The sequence below is a fragment of the Cottoperca gobio genome, chromosome 9 (assembly GCF_900634415.1).
Source record: "Cottoperca gobio chromosome 9, fCotGob3.1, whole genome shotgun sequence".
Lineage (NCBI taxonomy): Eukaryota > Metazoa > Chordata > Actinopteri > Perciformes > Bovichtidae > Cottoperca > Cottoperca gobio.
In genome coordinates this window covers 14,980,937-15,002,534 of record NC_041363.1, presented here as the reverse complement: position 1 = coordinate 15,002,534, position 21,598 = coordinate 14,980,937, and the positions used below count along the sequence as shown (strand labels likewise).

The 21,598-nt window shown below is 40.4% G+C and overlaps 1 protein-coding gene across 1 annotated transcript in view; it reads right to left on the bottom strand.

Annotated features, from left to right (window-relative positions):
• The window catches only part of ipo11 (importin 11), a 109,236-nt gene that overhangs the window by 68,460 nt on the left and 19,178 nt on the right, over positions 1 to 21,598 (bottom strand). Inside the window, 8 exon segments of the mRNA XM_029439353.1 lie at positions 10,372 to 10,477; positions 13,002 to 13,049; positions 14,099 to 14,189; positions 15,831 to 15,874; positions 16,684 to 16,836; positions 17,939 to 18,131; positions 18,312 to 18,382; positions 20,830 to 20,878. Of these exon segments, the coding sequence (XP_029295213.1) occupies positions 10,372 to 10,477; positions 13,002 to 13,049; positions 14,099 to 14,189; positions 15,831 to 15,874; positions 16,684 to 16,836; positions 17,939 to 18,131; positions 18,312 to 18,382; positions 20,830 to 20,878 (755 nt within the window).

Genomic DNA, 21,598 nt, shown 5'->3' with positions numbered 1-21,598 from the left:
ATCTTGCAGCCAGAGGGTGGACAATGTAAGGAAACCAAGTCTAACATTCACAGAGAAAGACTTTTACCGTTTTCTATTGACTGCTTGCGTTTGTACACTGACTAGAAAAATGAACCCTGCCTGCACAAAAGAAGTGTGCCTCATCATTTGCATAAAGTATATGCCGTTGCATTGATAGGTACATGCAACAGCAACTAAATGTTACTTGTCCTCAGTTCTCCATTGAGAAAAAATAAATAAATCAGGCACCAAAAGGGGATTTATTTTTAGGTTCATGATGGCTCTCCCTGCATAAATTCGACAAAATACCATCAAGTGTAGCCAATCAAATCTTGCAAAGCATAACTTCAGCGTTCTATCATAGGCAGGGGAGATGGTCACACTTAAGAGCAACAGACTTTGAATAAACACATAACACACATGTTTTCCTGCTTAAGTCTTCTTCTCATATAACTTACAAACATGAACACACATTTTGCGTTTGCTTCTTTAAGGCCCTGTCACACATATCCGTATGACAGAAACGTATGCTGGTGTATACGAAATATCGGCAATAGGTTGATATAAATTAAGGGTAAGTTGTGATTGTTTGAATGTCGCAGACAGTTACGCCGAACATGCCAGACATACAGCCATGTGACACAGTTCTGTATGGCAGAAACATGCCGGCGTATATGAAAATTAGCTCAAAATGTGTCAGAGTCCAAATACGTCCAACTTTTCCACAGCGGATTTGTAGCTGTCATATAAATAACGTATACATAAGGAATTATTATACGCATGTCAAACATTGATAGCATATCACTTACCTAATTGAAACATATCAGAGCGTGTGGCCAACGGAGCTGGAAAAGTGCTATCTGGTTCACGTCATGCTGATGCTGGAGAACGGCTAGAATGCTGAACGCTAGCTGTACTGTAGAAACACGTTTAATAAGTTACTCCGTCGCCAGGCATAATGTTATCATTGGGTAGGAATAGGTTATCCACTCGTTATCAATAAGTTGGCTGTAGGATTCACAGTCAGCCGACGTAGCCTATATCTAACGTACCACTAATGTAGTCACGTAGGTATTCACGTAGGTATTTACGTACTATTTTTACATAGGTAAGTATTCACGTACGTATTCCGTATTCTAACGTCACGTAACGTCTGCATATCTTATGAAGCACACGTCGGGTAATTTTGAACATGCTCAAAACATCAGCGTTCAACAACGCACCCCAGCGTAACACCGCCTGCTCTTAACGAATACTACTTATACCTTATATCTACGTACACCAGCGTGTTGCCGATATTCTGTATACGGCATATTTTTGTGTACGTTATGCATTCGTCTGATACATTTTGTATTAGGAAGTGATACGATATCAATAGGTTAGACATGCGTATCTGTATATGTTCACTTTTCCGATCCGATGAAAAAATGGACGTATTTGGACTCTGACAAATTTTCGTATGCGGCATAAGTTTCTGTCATACCAATATGTGTGACAGGGCCTTAAACAAGCATCCAAACAAACATTCACCTGGCAAAAGTGCGCCACTAACATTACATTACAGGTAATTTAGCAGACGCTCTTATCCAGAGCGACTTACAGTGAACTAAGTACAGGGACAGTCTCCCTAGAGCAACTCAGGGTTAAGTACCTTGCTCAGGGGTACACTGGTGGCAGCATCACCACCCCATCAGTTTGCAGGTTAGATAGTTAGAGGCTTGAATATTAAGTACACGTACAAACTTAAGTCGTGATCTCTACTCAATACCACTAACTTCTCATCTCTCGAGAACACAGACAGGCCTCTCCAGACAGCGGAGACAAAAAGGAGCATTTCCCCAATTTGTTCTTCCTTTTAATAATAAATAACCACTATTAACAATAACTTTCAAAAACATGTTGAATTTTTTTTTTTTAAAAGCAATGACTACATGCGATTTCATTTTAAATGTATCGAAAAAATATATTATTGTTGAGTGCCAGAAAGGATTTGAATTAGTGGCATTTTTCTGAATGTACCAGAGCACAAAACACTTGAACAAAGTAGAGGTAAGTCATCTGGCACAGACCATTTCAAGTTATCACAAGTCTAAAATATAACTCTTAATGTCCCCACAAATCCCTGATAGCAATCCACCTGAACACCTTTGGAATGAACTTGAAAGCAGCATCAGTAAAAAGGAACATCCGCCTATAAACCTTAAGCAGTCGTGCAAAACACTGATGTCCGCATGGTCAGCTTTGAGTTCAAGGCACTGTAGGTCCCTGTTGAGTCACTGCCATAAAGTCTGACAGCTCTTTCAATCATGGGCCACCGTAGTATGAAATAGGGATTTGTAACTTTCTGGTCGCTGAATGATTAAACAGCATACATAATGCATAGTTCAGTTCCCCAGCATAGCAAATAAACCTGCAGTGCCTACAGATCATTTGTATGTATATGGATTGTAGCCTATGGCGGGGAAATATGGTGTTAACCTAAAAAAAATTTAAAAAAAATTAAAAACATTAAAAAAAGATGCTGCTTTAAAAATAATAACAAATACAAATACATGTAAAGTCTTTGAGAGGAACGAGGGTGAAATAATTTGTGGGCTGGGTGGGAGGTCAATGGTTAAATTACTGTGGTTACTGAGTGACTAGATGCTTGAGTTATGGAAAGATCAATAATATTAACACAAAAAGCCCTATTGATGATCTCCTGCAGTTTCTTCTTTGTATTATTGTGTTCCCTCTCCAGACATTGATCCAGCATGTGAGCATTCTCTATGTGATGACTTCATATATTTGACCAGCAGGGTTTTTTATCAAATGTCTGAGACTAATGCAATCCACTGGGAGTTGAGAATGACTTATCGAATTGTGGCAGGATGTAAAACATGATGACATACTGACAGCGTGAAGACAAGATTGTTTCGGCAAAGGAGCACGCAACCAAGTGTGTGAACATGTGTATGCCAATACACACGTGCCTGCTAAAAGAATAAACAGAAGCCTCTGATTATACAGACGAAACTACACTCAGCAAGAGACATCACTAATTCTGAATATATATACTTAATATCCATTCTCATTGCATAACCCTCTTTAAAAGTCTGTGGGAACATCTTAAGTCTGACAAAAACACAGTATGATTCAGCACCCCAGCACAGAGAAGTCAATGGGAGTTGAAAAGGTTATCTACTGTCATTTATATAACTAACATTGGCTTTACTAAAAAGTCAAAATGATCCTCTTTGCACAAATCAATGGGTTATCATCCAAGGACCTCTCTGTTGTTTTGCAAATAAATTATTTGTCATTTTAAGGATAAGTATCTTATGCCAGCCGTATTATCAGCCCAGAGAATTCAACAGTGTTTCTGTTGACGTTGTTTACATTACCTAAATTGCACTACAGAAAGGCATTACTGTTTTTGTTTAGTCTTGTTTTTCTTGTGTAGCATAAATGGACTGCAACTGCATTCCATTGTGCAACACTGTGTTGCAGAATGACAATGAATCAACCTTGAATCCCTTAATCTTTTAATGAATTTCAATAAGGAGAATAAAACCAACAGTAAACAATAAAACCTGATAATGCTTCATTGTAAACAACACAAATCCGTGTCGGAATCTGCAGGAGTAGCACTAGCACGTTAGCTTTTAGCAGCCGGTATTGGAGGTGCTATGGACATATATTAAAGCTGCATTCAAGCGCCATTCAGTAAAAAATTGTATGTGGTGAAGGTGAAGTAAACATTATCATGTGTTTAATTTTAAAATGTTGTTTTTGGCGAGAAACTTATTCAAGTTTACAATTGTTTGAAGATGTTTTCACAGCAATATAAAATAGATATTGGAGAGGGAATTATGACCTGTTACATTCCCTTTTTTTATGTTTGAATAATGTTTTTTGTTAGTGGGTTTATGTTGAATTATACATTGTTTTGTTGTTGTCCGTGGTAACAAATCGGTATCGAGAATCGTGGAATTTCACTGGTGTAGGTGTCGACTACTATCTCTGGTATTATGACATCCCCAGATACATGTGCAGTTACAATAACTGCAACATGAGAACTTTATTGTTTTCTTCTCGTAACATTATACTAGAGAGCCTGCACCTGTCCAAGGACAAACACCCCTGTACCAGAAAAAAAGAGGGCTAATATGACTGAACAATCTATTACAATTCATTTAGCTGACGCTTTTGTCCAAAGCGACTTAAAATAAGTGTAAACAACCATGAGGATACAACTCTGAACAGCAAGAATCTTGGAAGTATATTCACTACAAATAGATGAAATCATTTAAGTGCAGAACAATAGGTTAAAATAAGCCAAACCGATGTAAGTGCAACAAACAGACACGATAGAATAAAAACTCAACCATTAGCTTCAAATAAACCAAACCAATTAAAGTGATACATTCTTTAATTTCTTTTATTGGCCTACGCACGCAAAAAAAATCCACTAGCAAAAAAAAAAACTAGACGGCCAATATTTTAAACGGACGACTAACTGTTTTTTCTGGCCACGGTTAGGGTCCTTGAACACAACACGAGCAGAACGTGTCATCACGTGGTCACGTCATGTCAAAAAACTTCAATTTTAAACGAGACAGTCATTGACATCAGCGAACGCAGCATGGCGAGTGTAAAACAGAGAAAGGTGGATGTGGAATGTTGCACTTTCCAGGAGAAATTGGACGAACGATGATTTCTTTGTGGAAGTAAAAGTCCAGTGTGTCTAGTTTGTGCGGACGTACTTGCGGTGATTAAAAATAATCTCGAGCGTCATTACTGAACGAAACATGCCGAACTGCACGAGCTGAAAGAACGAGTGCGTTTGGATAAAGCTAGCGCAATTCGGCGGAGTTTGGCCCAACAAGCAGCTCTCTCCAGAGCGTAACATGAAAACATGGAAAGATAGAGAGGTAGACCACCACACCAAGAACAGACTATTCACCACTGCTGTGCAATTATCACTGCCATTTACAATACTCACTTTTTATAATTTGTGCAATTATCACTGCCATGTGCAATATTCAATATTATTTTCTATCAACCACTTGGTACTTATATTATTTTTTATTCTATTTAATTATTGTTTACTGCCTTTTTACTTCATATGTTCTTTTGCTGTGACAAGATAAATGTCCCCGTTGTGGGACTAATAAAGGATTGCTGATTTCTGATTGCACAGCATAAAAGAATGGGCTGCTCTTAAAAAATTTTTGCAGAGGTTATGAGTTCAATAATTAGTATGGAAAAAAAAAAATGGCCCTTGATAGGAAAAAGGTACCCTGACCTGATGTCAATGGGGAGCTCTTTCCACCATTTTGGAGCCAAGATAGCAAACAGGGTTTGACTATGGCATGGCTGTAGGAAGGGCCTGATCCATTCACAGCATGGTAGGCCAGCACCAGAGTCTTGTGAAGGGTGACCAGTGAAGGGAGCGGAGGAATGGTGTAGTGTGGGAGAACTTGGATAGGTTAAAGACAAGTCGGGCTGCAGCATTCTGGATGAGCTGTAGTAACAATAACCTCCGGATGTTGTAAAGAGTGTGTCTGCAGGAGCGGGCTGTTGCAGTGATGCTGGCACTGAAGGACCGTTGATAGTCCAATTTCACACCCAGATTCCTTGCATTTCGAGTGGAGGAAACAACAGAGGTGCCGATGTTGATTGTAAGGTCTTGGATGGGAGAGTCCTTTCTCGGAAGGAAAAGCAGTTTGGTCTTGTCGAGGTTGAAATTCAAGTGGTGTACAGCCATCCACTGAGAGATGTCAGCCAAACAAGCAGGGATTTGTGCCTCCACCTGGGTTTCAGACTTGGGAAATGACAGAATCAGTTAGTGTCATCTGCATAGCTGTGGTAGGAGAAGCCATGAGAGTGAGTGACAGAGCCAAGTGAATTGGTGTACAGAGAAATGAGGAGGAAACCCGGGGCAGGAGCCCTGAGGGACTCCAGTGGTGAATTGACAAAGGTCTGACAGACACCCTCTCCAAGTGACCCTCTATGTGCGGTCTTTTAGGTAGGATTTGAGCAGGGAGAAAAGAGTTGAGACTTTCAGTTCTTGGAGGGTGTAAAGGAGGATCTGGTGGTTCACTGTGTCAAACGCAGAAGAAAGGTCCAGAAGGATGACAACAGAGGAGAGGGAGGCTGATCTAGCAGTATGAAGTTCCTCAGTGACAGCCAGGAGGGCAGTCTCAGTTGAGCCTTGAAACAGATTGATCAATAAGGTAGTTCTGGTGAAGGTAAGACGAGAGTTGTTTGAAGACTGCACGTTCAAGTATTTTGGAAAGAAATGGAAGAAGGTCAAGAGACAGGTTGGTAGTTGTTCACTTCAGAAGGGTTGAGTGTGGGTTTCTTCAGGAGAGGGTTCACTCTTGCTTCTTTAAGATTGTTTGGAAAGCAACCAGTTGTTAACAAAGTGTTGATGAGATGGGTGAGAAAAGGAAGGTCAGGAGCAATAGACTGAAGAAGGTCAGGAGCAATAGACTGAAGAAGGTCAGGAGCAATAGATTGGTGAGAGGGGATATGGTACAGAGTGCAAGTGGACGGGCAGAGGTAACGAGGGTTAGAACTTCGTTTGGAACAGTTCGTTTTTTTTAAGTAGTTGACAAAGTGGCATGGTAGAAGGGAAGGAGGAGGTGAGGGACTGAGGAGGGTGGAGAAGATAACGTTTTTTGGGGTTGGAGAGAGGCTTGAATATTAAATTGGAAAAAAGCACTTTTTGCTTCAGAAATTGAGGAAGAGAAAGAGGAGAGACACATTTGAAAGGCAAGGAGGTCATCAGGGTGTTTTGATTTCCACCATTTTTTTTCAGCTGCCCGTAGGATGGTTCTGTCAGCACACACTGAGTCATCCAACCAATGAGCTGGAGGGGACTGGCAAACCTGCAGCAAAGTGAGAGGACAGAGAGAGTCCAGAGAGGAGGACAGAGTAGAGAGGAGAGTGTCTGTGGCAGAGTTGGCAAGCATGAGTGAGAAGGAGTCAGATGAAGGAAGGGCTGAGAGGAAGGCTGAGGTAAGAGAGAGGGAGCGAACATTACGGCAAACAGGTAGTTACAGAGAGTTAGGTTTGTTAGATTGGGATATGAAAAAGTGATCAGAGATGTGAAGCGGGGTAAGAGAGAGGTTTGAGGTAGAGCAGTTTCTGGTAAATATGAGATTGAGGTGGTTGCCAACTTTGTGAGTAGGTGGGGACGGATACAGGGAGAGAGCAAAGGTGGATAGGAGAGATAATAAGTCTGTTGACTTCTCTGACTGGATGTGAAAGTCACTGAGAATTACAATTGGAGGGCTATTTTCAGGGATATTAGATAGAACGTTCAATTCCTCTAAAAAACTCCCCCAAAGGACCTGGAGGATGGTAGAGAACAACAATGTTTTATGTAACCGGCTTAGTTACAGTGACGGCATGAAATTTGAAAGACGAGTGAGTGAAGTCTGGCAATAGGTAAAGAGAAATCTTTCTCCATTTGAGGGAGATCAGTAGACCAGTGGCTCCGGGTGAGAGCAAGAAAGTCAAGGGATTGCTGGGAGGCGTAGCCTGTGGTGAACTCAACCTTGTGAGTATCTGACTGACAGTTCCTCAGGCCCCCTGTGACAAAGTGTTGGGTATGAGAAGAGTGGGTGGGATAGAGTAAAGCAGAGAGGTTATGGTAGTGTTGTGAGCATGTGCGGGGCCTGTAATGTCTACGAGGACACACGAACAGGAATGGGAAGTATACACATTTGAATTCTCGACGGAAAAGCAAGCAGAACGAGATACTTAGCACAGTTAGTGTTGGCTGTGCTTCCCACCTGTCCTCCCACAAAAGACTCCTGCGAAAGACTCCGTCTGTCTTTGTCTTCCCGAGTCTTCGTCAGATGAGGCTGCCGCTCTAAACAAATACTGTTTTCTTAAATTTTAGACTTGATTGCATGGGTGGCTCCAACTGTGTTAGCCAGACCCACTGCAATCAGTCACCCAAATGGCCCTGACTGATGGCTAACAATTCAACTCACTCAACAGCTATCAAGAGTAGCAGTAAACAAAGTTTCAGCAGACCTGTAAAAGCAAATACTGTTTGTTTTTACAGGCTGTTTGCTTTGCTGTTAAAAGCAAATACGTGTAAACTTAGTAAACAATATTCTCACAGTCCAGCAGAAGATCCTTCTAGATTCAGATGCACTGTAATTGAACAAACTTCAACAAGTGCACAATTAATGAGCCAGATAAATGTTAATAATCACCCTAATCTTTAAACATATCTGTTGCTGTATCTGTGTTTTTGGTGCGTCATTACTTGGCAGAAGAATAATTATTTGTTATGAATAAATGATTGTTTTCTTTTGTTGCTGTGCGTTTATTTTATGAAACCTTTCCAGGTATATGTAGTAACCGTTTTATAAAAGCAATAGGCCACTTGAGGCCGTAATTTACAGTGATTTTACAACAGTTTAGGGCAGTGTTGTAAAACCACTGTAAGTGATCTATTAACTGTTGACACAAGCTGACATCATGTATGCCGGGAGCCAGACTGTTCCATTTGGTGACATACTTCTACTGCTATCAACACAGCAAGTGTATTTTTGAGAGTAGCTCTGTATTGGGACGACATCATGGTCGAGATTGTGCTTCATGTTTACACTTTGCTAGTTCATTCATGTATTTACTTTTACTTTAAAACTAAAATAGGAAACATAAATAAAGCAATAAAAATGTCAAATAAATCAAGCAAAACAAGAACTAGAAGTAGCTGAGGAAGAGAAATTGTGGAAAAAGAGGATTGTGAGTCTGAGCCAACAGGGTGTTTTATCTGGTTATTATTATTGTTCAACTTTTCTACTTATCAATATTATATTGTTATGTTTTCTGTTCTATTATAGGTGATTGGGGAGCATAGTTTTTAAATTGTACATGTGTTTGCATTGGTGTTTGTGAGTGCAGAAGAAACAGAATAAGCAACAGAGCAACATTTGGCTGCATCCCATTTGTTTTTTTCGGGATGTTTTTATTGAAGCACTCCTGTCCTAGGGTGAGACCTGACTAACATCCCAAGTCACGATGAGCTCAGTTTGTTAAAATTCATGAAATAAGGTAAAGTAAAAGTAAAACTTTGAAAATCAAAAAGGCAAATATGAGTGTGGGGGTGAAGTGAACTTCAAAAAGACCAAAGCAATAAGGATCTCGCAAGTACAAAGTGGAAGGGTTATTCGCACCTGCACTGTGTCAGAGCAGAGCCACTCTGATGTCAGCTCCAGCATGAGTGGCCGGCCTTTTGAGTGCTGCAGGCTTTTTGTTTTGATGGTCCTGGGGGTCTGTGTGAACGGGGCACTTCTTTGTTCATCATATTACCGTACTGTCACCGCCTCCCCTCTGGCTACACTTTCCCCTGATTTTTTAAATGCAATCATTTATCAGCTAACTATTTATTGTTACTGCATTTGTCTGTCCTGCGATGAGGTCTGTGGAGCTGTATTACCGTTTTTCAAGTCGAATTAAAATTGGAATTATGATGCTGGTGCTGTTGAGTCGAGGTTACATACGTTTCACTGCTGCTTGAGTGATTGTGTGAATACAAGCAGCGGTTGTTAATGTGACTATAACAGACATTGACTCCAAGCATCAGTTAGATAATTATGAGCCTTTTGGCATGCATTGACTGCTGCTGACAGAAAATCAATAGCTGGACAGAGGTTAATAGTCTATTAGCTTGAATTATACTGATAGGTATGTTAACTATGCAATGCATCAGACACACTACTCATGTCTGAGAGTGGACTCATGTACAGTAAAAGTTTCATTATTATTGCTTCAAGCCTATAAAACCAACCATTAAAAAAGGCTTCAAAAACATTCGTATTAGGTTTCTGTGTTGTTTCATACACCTTAGCTAGGGTGATCAACGATCAAATGTCATGGATGCAAAGTGAAAACATCTAGAAATAAAGCAGTGCTGGCGCTGGTAGTGAGCGGTGCTAGCAGCTCAACATTGCTGTGTGTGCGGTCGATAGAGAGCAAATGTGTGTGACGACGAGTAGCAGTAACTAATTATAACTCCTCAAGACCCAAGCCAAGCTCCCATGTCTTGCTTGCAACCTGCTGATTAAAGTGAAGGGGTTTATCCCCAAAGTTATCACAAAAGAGAAAAACTGCTGTTGTTGTCGCCATGAGTCAATATTGTATCGCTGTCCAAATAATCGTGATGAAACTTGTGATGAAACTTGTGATTTACACCGCTACCCTGAACTCCTATAGCTTTCTTCAGTAGTAAATATTTTATGAACCTTCACTTTGTGTACTTCATGATACAATAAAATATTAAATATCATGACAAATGGAAATTAAATTATGCTGAGATAAATCTGTGAACGTTCCAAAAGAAATGCAACAGTAACACAATACCTGTGATGGCTGACTTGCAGTTCTCCAAGAAGCTGATTCTTGAACCACTGGTCAAAGTCCACGTTGTCAAACAGCTCATAAGCTGCTAGTCCCACTGCATTGTATACTGCGGACAAAACAACCACAATAAAAAAGTCAGAAAACATTATCATTTAGGCTACATTTAGACTGCAGGCAAATCCAATTTGTTTCTCTAAGATCTTTAACACAGACTGTCCGCACTGATATTTGTGATCAGTGATCAGATCTGCATCGGTTGATGTAACGACTTAGGCGTCAGTTACTACGCAGCTACAATAGTGACGCGGGCCAGCTTTCCAACACGGAAACATGAGAAATCCTTTTGCCCTTCAAACAATCGTGCTGTCAAATCGATGTGCACAACACGCACATCGCACTTCCATCACACCGTTCTGGTGTGATGGAAGTGCGGTGTGCGTGTGGTGTGCGTGTGTCCCGTTGCTAGTGAGTCAAAAATTACTCTGGAATTCAAATTTGAGCAGCCAGAGGGTCTGGACTGAGACACATTTTTAGAAATCCAGATTAAGATTGAAATTGGATTTCAAACCACCTCAAAAATAGTTATATCAATCTGGATACAATGTGGATAGGTCTGACTTGGACTGGAGTATAAACAAGGCCTTAAAAAGGGCAGTAAACAAAAAGGAAAGGAGGAAAAAATAACAAAGACCGAGATGGGAGAAGATTTAACAGAGAGGATCTGAAAATCTTCCCATTACTTTAATTCTCTAGTATTATGCATGGCTGGCACCGTGCAAGAGTACAACATACTGGGATCTACAGCATCTTCATGCAAGTGTGTGTGATTGTGTATGTGAGAGAGAGAAAGAAAGAAAAGCCAAAGCAAAGAAAGAGATATAACAAGACCGTCTGTAAATAAAACTGATTATTATAAAAGTTTTTATCGTTGTATTGTTATTATCATTGTTACTGTGCACCGTCTTCTAAAGGTTCAATGTGTAAGATAGGCCAGAATTTAAACTTTAAAAATTAAAACAATGAACTAATATGATCAACTGAGTATGAAGAGGTAACAGTGTTGACGTTGTCAAAGACGTCTATGTATTGAATTGCAGAGATATCTTCTGTAACTAGCTAACCGACAGTTGCGGCCCGTAATGTCTCGGATGAATAGTGAGTCATTGTAGCGGCAGTCTGCACTCAGAAGTACAGCTGCCTGACTCGGGCAGATTTAGGGCTTGTCAACATTACATCCATGATCCCTGCACGTTTTGATAGTTTGTTTTGATTAAATCTAAAGTGGCAGAAACGAGAAAAGGACTCGCAGCATCGCTCTGTCCCCACCGCTGCCGGGAGGCTGCTCCGCCGGGAGGCTGCTCCGCCAGGAGGCTGCTCTGCCCAGAGCATTTGCGAGAGAGACGGGAGACGGACAGATCTCCTGTTAGAAGTCAGCAGATAGCACTGATTTAGCAGACTGCCCGCCGGATCGTCAAACTTTCTGTTGCTGCCGTTACACAGGATAGACCGAGCACTCCTTCAGCCCGCTGCGACTACCGGTGCTGGGATAATTGCCAGCCGGCTTCAAGCTGCCAGAGCGGCTGTGTGGTCCCCTACTGGGAAGCAGTGTTATGGAGGCGCGGAGGATGAAACAAACACATGATTTGTTCGCTCGTCTCTGCCGCCCAGACCCAAGCCAACATACAAACTATCAAAACGTAAAATGACACGGTCCGTACAGCCCCCAGTGCCACAATAAACACAAATATCTAAGCCCCACTGAAGATTATAAAATAGCAGAGCATACTTATACTGACTCAGAGTTTCAACAGACTGGACTAATGAACTGACTGACTCAGCTCATTAAGGATACCCTGTTTTACAGCAGTATAATTAAGCTCTTAGGCCTGTATTAGCACCATTATAATTATTGACTCATTAATAAATCATCACCTGCTGTTATTAAGTGCCCCTTTGGCTCTTCAACAAGCTTTAGCGCTCAGTCAAAATGATATGTCACTGCACCGCTTCATCATCCTGTGATGTCTGCTGTTTTATCAACACTGTCAGCAGACCGCTGAGATCTCTGTGGGCATCCAGCTTTAGCAGAGGCCCTAATAGCAAGCAATCCCAACTGTCTGTGATTTAGTTGTGTATTCCATAAAACCACCAGAGAAGCAGCCCTGACCTGCCACAGAGTTATAAATACTAAGGAGTTAGAGAGAGGAAAAAGATGGGGTGTAAGAAAAAGAGAGGGGAACAAGATGCCCAGGGACATAAGAGATTAAGTGAGTGAGAGCAGTATACCAACAATGGATTAATTTATAAAAATGAAACTAAAAAAGGGAATCTATTAGGTACAATTATCATTGTCATGTGGTTATTTATTTAGACTTATTCATTTTCAGCCAAGATATAGTTATGCATTCAATTTACCCTGCTCTTCCTTCTCCATCTGTTTGCATTGTTTGGGATTGTGGTTGGAGAATTTCATTAAGGCAAATTTAACAACCTCCACATTTTGTGTTGAAGCTAAAATAGTAATTTTAACTAAAACAGACTCTTCTTATGAGTCCAAATCAGTCATTTAATTCACCTGGCATGACGGATAACAGCCGTTATTGACGCAGTAGGTGAAGCCTTTGACTCACCTGCATCCTTCATTAGCAACTGAGCAGTGTCTTCCACATTGGTTGGGCCTGCAAAGACAGATAGATACCCTGCATTATTTGTTTTGGTTATAGTAATGTGCATACAGTTCAAACATTTTTCAAAAACAACAGACAATCTGTAGGATTCAATGGACCCAGTGAGCACATCATCACACGGTTAAAGCGTCCTTGACTTCCTTATATCAGTCTTGTCTCAATCATTTCACTGGTCTGTTCTCTCCCTCTCTGTTAGTCCTTGTTGTGTACTCAGTTCTCAAAATCAATAGCTTCCTCCCTTCAACCATAGAATTACACCAATCTGGCGTCTTCCTTGTTCCAGCAGAACCCATTTCCACTCTGTCACTTGAAAACAAAAGCAGCTTGGGAGATAGGCCAGAAGCAATCCGCCAGTTTGAGCGATGGCGTCGCTAATTCAGAAACAGAACAAGATCTACACCCCAGTACCACCAGGGACCTGTGTGTGTGTGTGTGTGTGTGTGTGTGTGTGTGTGTGTGTGTGTGTGTGTGTGTGTGTGTGTGTGTGTGACTGACTGGTGTGAGAGCTGTAATGGTGGAGGTTGTCACCAGGGAACTTGAAGGTGCTGTCAAGCCTATATTGCATGTTAAACATAATACAAACCTACACGCTTTGCTGTGTTTTGATATATGAAATATGCATCACTTACTCTGAGCCTAGGCTACATTTCATGATTCGAATGGGGTCTGACATCTGAGGCCCATTTTGTGTTACAGGGCAACAGAGGCATTTTGAATGCGCAGTGCAAGGAGATCTTATCTGTATGGCATCGTTTAAACAGAAAGGCAATTACTTTGCATTACGAATGCATTCAAATGAATTCATCATTCAAAAAGAGATGAAATACAAATCCAAGAGCCTCCGAAATGACCATAACATTGAATTTAAACAGCTTTTACATGAACTGAACTTTTTGAAGGTAAGATCTATATTAGAAGCAATAGTTTAAGCTAAGTGTACCGGATAAGACGGCAATGAGTGCATGCGCGTTCCTTGTATTGAAAGGACGTTAGAGGTCATATTTCTTATAAAATAATATTTCAATTGACATTTAACTGACCCTGGAGATTCTGAACCATATCCAGTAGCACAGGTATCAGCGTCTGGTTGTAGTTGTGGAAGATATCCAGGAACAATACTTCTGCGCAAGGCTAAATAGAGGAAAAGAGAGCAGAGGGGACAAAAAGAAAGACGGTGAATTTGCATCATTGAGTGTAGATGTCATTTTGTTTTTCTCCCAGCTCTCCCCAGCCTGTTTTGGTTCTGTGGTGGTGAGGAAGAAAATCACATGAACAAGTAATGTTGCACACCCTCTTTATACACCAAATACATTTTATACACCAAATACATTCCATACAAAGAGGCTCATGCACAAACGCAGACAAACAAGGGAAATCAATGCCTTGAGCTCCCGGATCAATAAAAGGTCAATGTGAAAAATTGTAGGGGATTTGTGAGTTTGTGTGTTTAAATAGTGAAATGGAAGCACCTTCAGTAGTTTATTGGTTCAAAATGTCACATAAAAAAAAATCAATATTAAATAAAGGTGTAAGAAATCTGACGACATGGGTTGAGCCGATTCATGAACACATGTTGTGTGCTACATGTGCATGTGTCTGACATCTCACAGCATGTACTGCAGGTATGACCTTTTCCACCCTGGTGGCAAGAGGTCAGATGACACTTTGTCTTAATCCTGTGAAGCTGGATTGACTTTTCAAACACAAACCCTTATTCTTTTGGAAACAAATATAGACATGTGGTGATATTGATAGAGGAAGGTAATCTATAATCAGCCATTAGAATTGGTGACCATGGGAGGGATAGATGGAGACCACCCTGAGCACCACGATGTGCTAGTAATCAGGTCAAAAGAGGACGCACACTGTGTGGGAAAAGTTCCTGAATTAAGAGTGTATTATAAAAAGTAATAATAATGAATTAGCCTCTGCAACCTCTACAGGTACTCGTACTTTATGTAGATCTGCAGAGCTTTAGACATGTATCTTTGCAAACTCTACATTATAAATTCCAATCATATAATGAACTTTTAAAGTATGTGAGAAAGATGAATTAAAACAGAAGACTATTTAAAACTCCTAGGCCATTCCACTACAATTTATAATGAAATCCCTTTTAATAGGGCAGCTGGTGTTTATCAGTTATTTCTAACAAAAACTCCCCAACACTGACCTAAGAAAAAGTAACGATAATGCAATAAATAACAGCTTAGTGTTTCTACTGAGAATTCTAAATTGTTAAGTCATTAGCTAACTAACACGCTCTCAGACTGTATGTCACAATTTGTGATGCTGCAATGTGTTTTGAGTAAATAAGAACTTTTACAACAAGTTGAGGTTCAATGAATGAATACTTTGGTTAACTCTTTTTCTTTTTTAAACCACAGAACAGAAGGATGTCATCTGAAGTGATGAAAGCTAGAAGATGAGGCTCAACACACAGAAGGAAAGGAAGAGAAATGAGGAGTTGACAGAAAAAATAAGACCTTGAGCAGGAGTTTATGTCATGACTCAGAAACAGCTGACGACACACCACTGCCTGAGAGATATGTGCCAAAGCCCTGGGGACCACTAAATGTTTTAGGATGCTGCAATGTATAGAGCCTGCTCAGGGCCCGAATATAAAATAATTAGATTTCTTGAAAATATAGCACACTGGAAAATATTTGAGAAAAAAGTAATATTGCAGCAATTCCATTAAATTGAAACCTTCTTCTGTTATTGTATTAAAATGGATTTACGGGTGCAGTGTGTGTGCGCGTCTTTACTTACCCGTAGACTGTATTTCCAAGAGTCACCACCTGTTTCTTCAACAGCTAGAAGAGAAGAGAAATGTGAGAGATCAGAAGAGCGGCCGCTAACGGAGGACTGTGTAGCTAGTTTTACTACAGGCCTGAGCTATATTCTGAGATAACAAATGGTTATCCATTAGGAGATGTTGGTCTGGAGTAGAAACACTGTACATCTTGTCTGAGCAAAAGTGCAAATGTATTTATACACACTTGTTTTTGGACCTTTGACTGTACAACCGAGTATAAATGTCACCACTCAAGGGCCCTTGTGGTCTCAGATTTATAAAGCGGTGTCTGAGTGGTCAGTGTCATTAAATCAAGTTTGCGAGGGCACTGGGCTTCAAGGAAAATAAATAACTGTTACGGATATCTTAATCTATACCATAGCTCCAACATCTTTACTTAGAGTATGGCAGCTTTAGATGAATCTCAGCTTCGGTGTATAAAGTTTGATCTGCATAACAAAATGCGTCATTACTTTGAATAGCACAGCATTAACACTGTTGATGCTAAATGTTGGAGAAAGTTGTGAACATTTTTTAATAATTGTTTGATTATCATATAAAACATATTTAAAAAATGTAATAAAAATCACTATTAGAGCTATTATCTATGTATTCATTAGTTAACTTTAATGCACGTATACAGCATCAACCCTACACAATTAAGTTTGGTGAGGCCTGCATCCAAAGCGACCTTACTGACTTCAAGAAATGTAGAATTGGCTACCTGACTCTTCTGAACTGAACATGCCATTTAACACTGGCAGTCTGCAGGTCGTGATAAGTCTGCATATTTGGATCCGGCCTGTGTATCTGGGGATGTGCTATTACCAAAGCTCTCAGGGTCTTCTTCCCACATTGCCAGCTCTTCTTCTGTGAGAAGGAAGTAGTGTGAGACTAGTCTGCGTCCAATCTCCGTCAGAGTGGGGTGTGTGAAGAATGCAGTCTTGATCTTGTGAGCCTCCAGACTTTCTGGTTTACTGTCTGAGGGCGGGAGATTAAAAGAGAGAAAACGGAAAGATTTAAGTAAAGAAAGATAATTTATTATCTATTTATCAGTCAAACAAAAAGCCCACGATATTAACACTACTAGCTTCACCGGTACACACTTCAGGGGGTAAATTGAATTTGTGGTGGAATTCACAGCAATATCAAAATGATGATTACCAAGTCATTTACACATATAAGATTTTAAAACATAAAAAGTAGGCTGCATACTTGATTTCAGGCAAAATCCTTTGTTCAAAATGGTGAACTAAATAGTAAAAGGACCAGTGTAAGTAATCTTCTGCGAGTCATCTTCGGTAGTCTGCATGCTGCATTGCTCGTCATTTAAACTTTTAAACCTCTAATGTACCCGTGGCTCCTGACCTCCATTTCACTTCTTGCACAGTACTAGGCGCCCTGTTGCAATACTCTCCGACACACATGGGTCTTCCTGTCTGTCTATTTGACTGACAGCATGGGCTGAATAAATAAGTCTGACGGCTGCTCCGAGCTAAGCTGGGTCAGTCCAGTTAACTATGTAACCCTGCTAATGAAAATACTTTGTTTTGCCGTTTGGAAACGGAAAGCCAACCTGAAGTCGAACTTCACTCTGCCGCCACGGCACACTCAAACAGTCGACTGAACCCCAAGCATTAACACAACATCCACAAAAAAACGTGGCTCTGCTCCTTGTCGAAGATTGCTTACAAGAAAGATCTTCAATAAGTCACACCAAAGACTATACTAGCTGGCAGACCAAAGACAGCGTGCTGTGCTCCACGGCTAATGAAGCACTGGAGGCCTCTGTCAGCTTGAAATAAACACGAGCCACGGTGAGGTACTGTGGCGCTGATGGTATTACAGCTTTGTGTTTTTCAAAAGCACTGTCAGTGATCAGCTTTGAAGAGCTAGTGTCATTTTCTGTTTGCCTCTGATTCAGAACCTTAAAATTCAGATTTGATTGTCTGGCTTCCATTTCTTCTTTCTCCACAATCATGTCTGCAATTCTTATCACACGTTTAACCATGTAACTTCACTCCCTCGTGTTATCGCTTCATTCATCTTTTATTCTCCCCCCTCCCTGCTTCTCATATCCTACCGTCAATGTTCTTTGAAGGTTTGTAGGCATCATTCTTTACAATCATCTTGATGAGGTTCATGCACTGAACAATGAAGCGTTCAAAGGTCACTCCCTCCCCTGCAGGTGTGAACAGGTAGCTGACGGCAAATTCCAGGGAACGCTGGATTAGGGGTATAAATGCACATGGATGGTACTCCAGGAAATCTAACAACTACATGAAAGGGAGGAAAGAAAAGTACAGAAGGACAAACGTAGAAAAGGGACAGGGGAAAGACAAACATGTGTTATACACTATAATTGGTCTGCAACGTCCTTTATACAAACATGCAACCTATTCATTAACGATGAAACGGACATTTGTCATTTATAATTATGTATATTATCAGCTCACAGTTTTAGTGTACAGTATGATCATCTTCTCCAGCTTTTCTCTGCATGTGCTGTCTGCACCAACCTGCCGACCTGAAACACAAAACGCAGTATTGTTACACAGCAGGATACTTAACATAATATAATTAGCATTACTTGGCAATGGTTATTTAATCTAAATCCAAGTAATTAAGTTTGTGAATAATAAGAGTAAGTAAGAGAGTAATAATATGGCAATACATATAAATTATTAGCAATAATTTGCTCTAACTTTCATTTAAATAAATTCTAATTTATATTCATGATGTCGGCAGAAATAATCAGAATTATATTTTGATCTTAAAATGTGGCTCCTGCCTAAAACGTTCTTTCTATGACAATCTGAGTGAGCCTCTTTTGTATACGCCTTTGGATCCAATGGATTTTAAGTAAACAGTAACAGTTTGACATTTTGGGAAATATGCTTACTCACTTTCTTGATTAGGCAATAGAAACACTTTAGTTTCAAAAGAAGAAAAAGTGGGCTGATTTGTCAAATATCTGAGGATTCGTGAGTTAACAGTGATTTAATGCCCACACACAGGCAGAACATCAGCACGATGTGTTGGATTACTGAACCTTTCTCTCCTGAAGTATTTAGCCTACGCCTTCACAAAGGGTACACTGCACCGTCTGATCTCATCAACATAGCCATGATGGACATTATATAAAAGGGTAGGGAAAAAAACTTGAATGAGTAGGAGCCAGATTACGAGGACAGTAAGAGAAAGAAGTAGGTGGTCAAGAAACGTGCAGAGAGTAACGTATCCTAATTTACTACGAGCAACTTTTCCACTTTACGGTGAAATGTTCACTTCACCTTGCTGTCTTGTGAGAGTCCAATGGGCCCATTACGTCAGTGTATATAATAAAATACAGTAATAAAAGAACTCAAAAATGAAGAATGACTCAGTCCCTCTGACTTACTCCATAAAACCACTGCTGGATGCGAATTAAGATGTCCCATGTGGTTTGATTCCTAAACACATTCATTCATCAGCCACTACTAATTCAAAGTGACACTAGATTGATTAAAAAGGTCAGCTGGCTCAAAGATCACTTTGTCTTGCTTGTTTCAGATTTAAGGGGTTATGTAGAGCATTTTATTGACTTTGTGTCAATGTTTCCTTGTTCGCAAGCGTACGACAGCTGTTAAGCAGATGTTGCGTAAAGTCATCAAAGTCAATGAGGTCAGATTTAAACCAACAAAACCTGCTAATAAAATCCATAGACAGAGATGGATAGAAAAGAATGTATGCATTATTTCTGACAAATACTTAACTTTGAAAAAAAGTTTCAACAATGTTGTGACTGACAGAAATGGATAAGTGACCTCAGTTGGAGGATAAACATGTAGCAGGGCGAGCCAGACATCTGAATGGACCACAAAGACCGCAGCAAAAAAACACCAGTTTATATAGCTGACCTTATCTGTCTGTGCAGAGCTGATATTTCTCCCCAGCTCGGCTGTGAGCTGCCTTGCCGTTCCCCATATCTGCCAGGCCCAAATACCAACAGGACCCTGACTGTCTCCATTGCCATCAGCAGAGTAAATATTGGAAGTGATAGTTGTGGCTGATATCTCAAATATATTTTTACTAACATCTGCCGCTATTGCAGTTTGTGGAGTAGTGTCAGGGATTTTCCTTTCCCTCGCTGGGTGTTGACATGAAAAACGTGCATGGAAAAGAAGAAAGGACCAGTGATAAAGAAATCGGACAGTGAAAGTGAGCCAACATAGCTGCAACTGAACGGCTACCACTCAAAGTGTGTCACAATTTGAATAACTCGGGAGCTTTAAATGCGTTTCAACCAGAGGAACTAGCTGCTAAATGTAGTTGCTGTACCATAGTTTCAGACGCCAAAAAAGGTCCATAGTACAGAAGTACTTTCTAATAGTCAGGAACAAAGGGGGTCTATATAGGGTCATTCCTGTGAAAGAACAATGTTGGGCTGGCACACAACACGGTAAGGGATAATGTTTTACATGTAAACTGATGGAATATTAGTGAAGGAGACAATCATGTTTGATTTGATAGGAAAGACAGAAAGGTAAGATCACTTAATCATTTTTTGGAAAATGTTACCTAGTGACTAGTTCAGGATGAGCTCAGGTCACCATCAAAGACTTTCCAGGAAGACACATTTCAATGTTTCCTTAACATCTTAACTCTCTTAAGATTACAAAGATTGTCTTTCCTCGAGTCAGACTTGAACATTTTAATTAGCGGGCGTACAGTTGTACTTAGAGGTCTTGGGTTTCCTGGTTTAGAAGTTTAAAAACTAAGCCCCTTAGGATGACTCGGCCTACACTTTAAATTTGACACTTACATTATGCATTGCTATCATGAGACCTTGACTTTGGGTATCGTAAAGTGTCTTAGACTTTTGAGTAGGCGCTTTCAGCGAGCATTAGATTAAGCACCGGCTACTGAGTTTGTTTACCATAGGGAGAAGCCTCGGATCAGAGATCCAAGAAAGATAAAGAGACAAGTACTCACAGCATTCCAAGAACTGCTTTAGCCTCTCAAACACTGCATTCAGGAAACCCTGAAAGGGAAGAGATGAAGAGAGGGTGCGATAAAGTTTAATCTCTTTGACATTTCTGCAGTTGAATCACTCGTGATTGCATCACCAGTATTGCTCAGAAGCATATATATTAACAAGGGAATAACTTTAGTATGTGTGTGTGTGTCCTGTATGTGTATCTGTGCATGGGCACCCACGCCTCTGTACTCAGGAGTATAAATAAAAATGCCAGCGACACTTAATGTTGAAAATCAATGTTCTGTGGCCTGGTGTAGATGCGGCTTAAGATGGGAAATTAGATGACGGATAGAGATGCAGTCGGTTTAGTTTTGCATTATTGTTTAACAGCACTTTCATCAATCACACACCCAGCAAACACAGCCTGCAAGTATAGCTCCTAACAGAGTTCAGTGAAGAAAGAGGGGTTCAACAAGAGGTGCACAGAAGAGAGGGCGAGAGACATTGAAGAACAACATACACAACAGGCAACAGTGAAGCTATTGGTGGGATTTAGAAAAAGAGGGGGAGGCAAAGTGGGTGATATAAAAGAGAAGAAAAACACTTAAATAGAGCATCCAGGGAATGTCAAGTTTCCGCTGAATCAAAAAGGATTGACAACTAAAGAGGAAGAGAAATGAGGCTCATGGCCCTGCTGGGGAAAATAAGAGGCTGACGTGAAAAGTAAATTAATGTCAGCAAAATGGATTGATGTGGTAAGAAAAAGATTGAAAATTGAGAAAG